The following is a 2014-nucleotide window of genomic DNA, read 5'->3' as shown; positions in this document are numbered from 1 at the left end:
GCTTATGACCTATGTCTATTTTTGTTATTAGAATTTTATGTAAATGAACACGTATTTGTTTAATTGTATATTGCTTGATTTTCACTGGCTTTGTGTGCCTTTTGCTTTGAAGTAAAATCTGACACATCTTGTCTCTTAGTGCCGGTTAAATCAGCTTATATAAATATGTAAAGTGTGTAAGTGTTTCTGCTCATCTGTGTCATATTTCAAGTTGAAAAGTATATGGTGGGAGAGATTTATTTGTTTGATTATCAAGAGAGGGAGGGTATAGAAAACTTGTATGCTCATAGGCAAATATGCATTATTATAGTTTTAAGCTAGCATGGAAGATGAACATATTTTCACGTGGCTCTCCAACTTAATTAATGTATGTGCTTTTTGTGTACATTGCTTAAATGATTAAAGAGCTTAATCTTTTCTTTTATATTTACTATGACTCATTTTATTATTTTCATGTGTAAATGGCAGTTAGAATAGAGGAATGAATGGTTCTGTGTAGAAGTCTATGTATTCAAATTGACAAGCATTGCTTATCTGTAATTCATGGATTATGCTTTTCAGGTCAAACCCATAGAGATAAGAAATTCAAAGAAGCAAAGGGAAAAATATCAGAAGAAGAAGAAGGTCAATAAGTCTCCTGTCAAAGAGGATGGAAAGGAGAAAGCGGAAGGCAAGGACTTGAGTTTCACCGCAGCCGACTCACTAGCGGAACTGAAAGCCAGCAAAAAGAAGTTGAGCAAGTAAGGACTCTCTCTCTCTGCTGTAGAAGATAATAATACATATCTCTTTTGGTTGATAACAGAATATATTTCCAGAAGATAGTAATACACATTTTCACATTATCAGTTTTTGAGGAAAATAACACTTTCCCGTTGCTTCAACAGGATGACCCTAGCTGACCGTCTGGAAATGGAGGATGACAACCAAGAAAGTATTAAGCAGCTTACCTTCGGCAGTCGGGAAATGAGCTACGTAGTCAAGAAGGAACCGAAATTTGGGCTCTTGCGGCAGCAGCAGAGAGAACATCAAGCAGAAAGAAGGAAAGTTCGGCGGTCGACGGCCAACCTGAAGGGGAAGTTCAGAACTAAAGATTGAGTGATATAGGTGGTTGGACTAGTTAACAGTTATTAATCTTTTTTTTTTTTTCTGTTAAAGGAGGATATTTATAAAAAATGTGAGGGATGGATATTTTTGCTGTGTGTAATATATAAACAGTGTTGTTTCTTTTTGTGTATATATGTTTCGGCTTCTCTAAATGTGATTTTGAGTTTACCTTCATCAGTCTGTTTATGCAGTCAGTGCTTGTATGGATGATACTTCTTTATTTCCAAATATGTTGTGTCTATTTACTGAAATATGTAAAATGCACTTGTGTTGTATGTAAGTGAAGAGTTTACAGTACGAGAAATAAAGACTAAACTCATGCAATTATGCCATTGACTTTGACTTTTGTTCACCTGCATTTTTCATTTTTTGAAACCAATGTAAGGATTAACTGGAATAGATACTTTGAGCCAATAATTCCTTTTGTAATTAGGGTTATTTTAGTAAGATGATATGAAATGGTCATGAAGGCTGTAATTTTCCATTGCAAGCTATTGTAATTAAATAAAATCCAATTATTTGAACTATTTATTATTATAATTCAGGTACAAAGTTTCATGGTACTTGTGACAAAGCATTCCACCTAAATGCCAGTTCCTTGATGTCTGAGAAAAAAGTGGCATTCATAGAAATAGAATGTCATCAGGAGAATACCCAAATAACTGAAAATCATAGTAATAGGCAAGATAAACCCTTATTCTTTCCCAGGGAGTCATCTGGGAAAAATACAGTTTCGTCAGGCTGTTGGTAGAAGGGCCAGAGCTGACGTGTTTGTTTATGGTGCGTTCTTCAGGGGTCTGAGGAGGGTCTGGGATCCCCATCAACTGCTGGATGTGTTGTTGGTCTTCACTGAATGTTTCAACCTGGAATTTAAAAAAAGTGGTGTCTTTTATGAAGCATAGGTTATGTA

The 2014-nt window shown here is 35.3% G+C and overlaps 2 protein-coding genes across 2 annotated transcripts in view; one reads left to right on the top strand and one right to left on the bottom strand.

The window, feature by feature from the left end:
• LOC119590541 (nucleolar protein 10-like) overlaps nt 1–1440 on the top strand; it is a 7961-nt gene extending 6521 nt beyond the window's left edge. The window contains exons 14-15 of the mRNA XM_037939196.1: nt 562–740; nt 885–1440. Of these exons, the coding sequence (XP_037795124.1) occupies nt 562–740; nt 885–1095 (390 nt within the window). The 3' untranslated portion in view covers nt 1096–1440. The remainder of the gene's footprint in view (nt 1–561; nt 741–884) is intronic.
• Nucleotides 1441–1619: 179 nt separating this feature from the next.
• Nucleotides 1620–2014, bottom strand: part of LOC119590542 (carbohydrate sulfotransferase 11-like) — a gene marked incomplete at its 5' end in the record, with an annotated part of 2000 nt that continues 1605 nt past the window's right edge. Inside the window, 1 exon segment of the mRNA XM_037939197.1 lies at nt 1620–1967. Within this exon segment, the coding sequence (XP_037795125.1) occupies nt 1728–1967 (240 nt within the window).

This window comes from Penaeus monodon, chromosome 27, assembly GCF_015228065.2.
Source record: "Penaeus monodon isolate SGIC_2016 chromosome 27, NSTDA_Pmon_1, whole genome shotgun sequence".
NCBI classification, from domain to species: domain Eukaryota; kingdom Metazoa; phylum Arthropoda; class Malacostraca; order Decapoda; family Penaeidae; genus Penaeus; species Penaeus monodon.
Note: the sequence above shows the minus strand (reverse complement) of the source record. Positions and strands in the feature narration are given on the sequence as shown.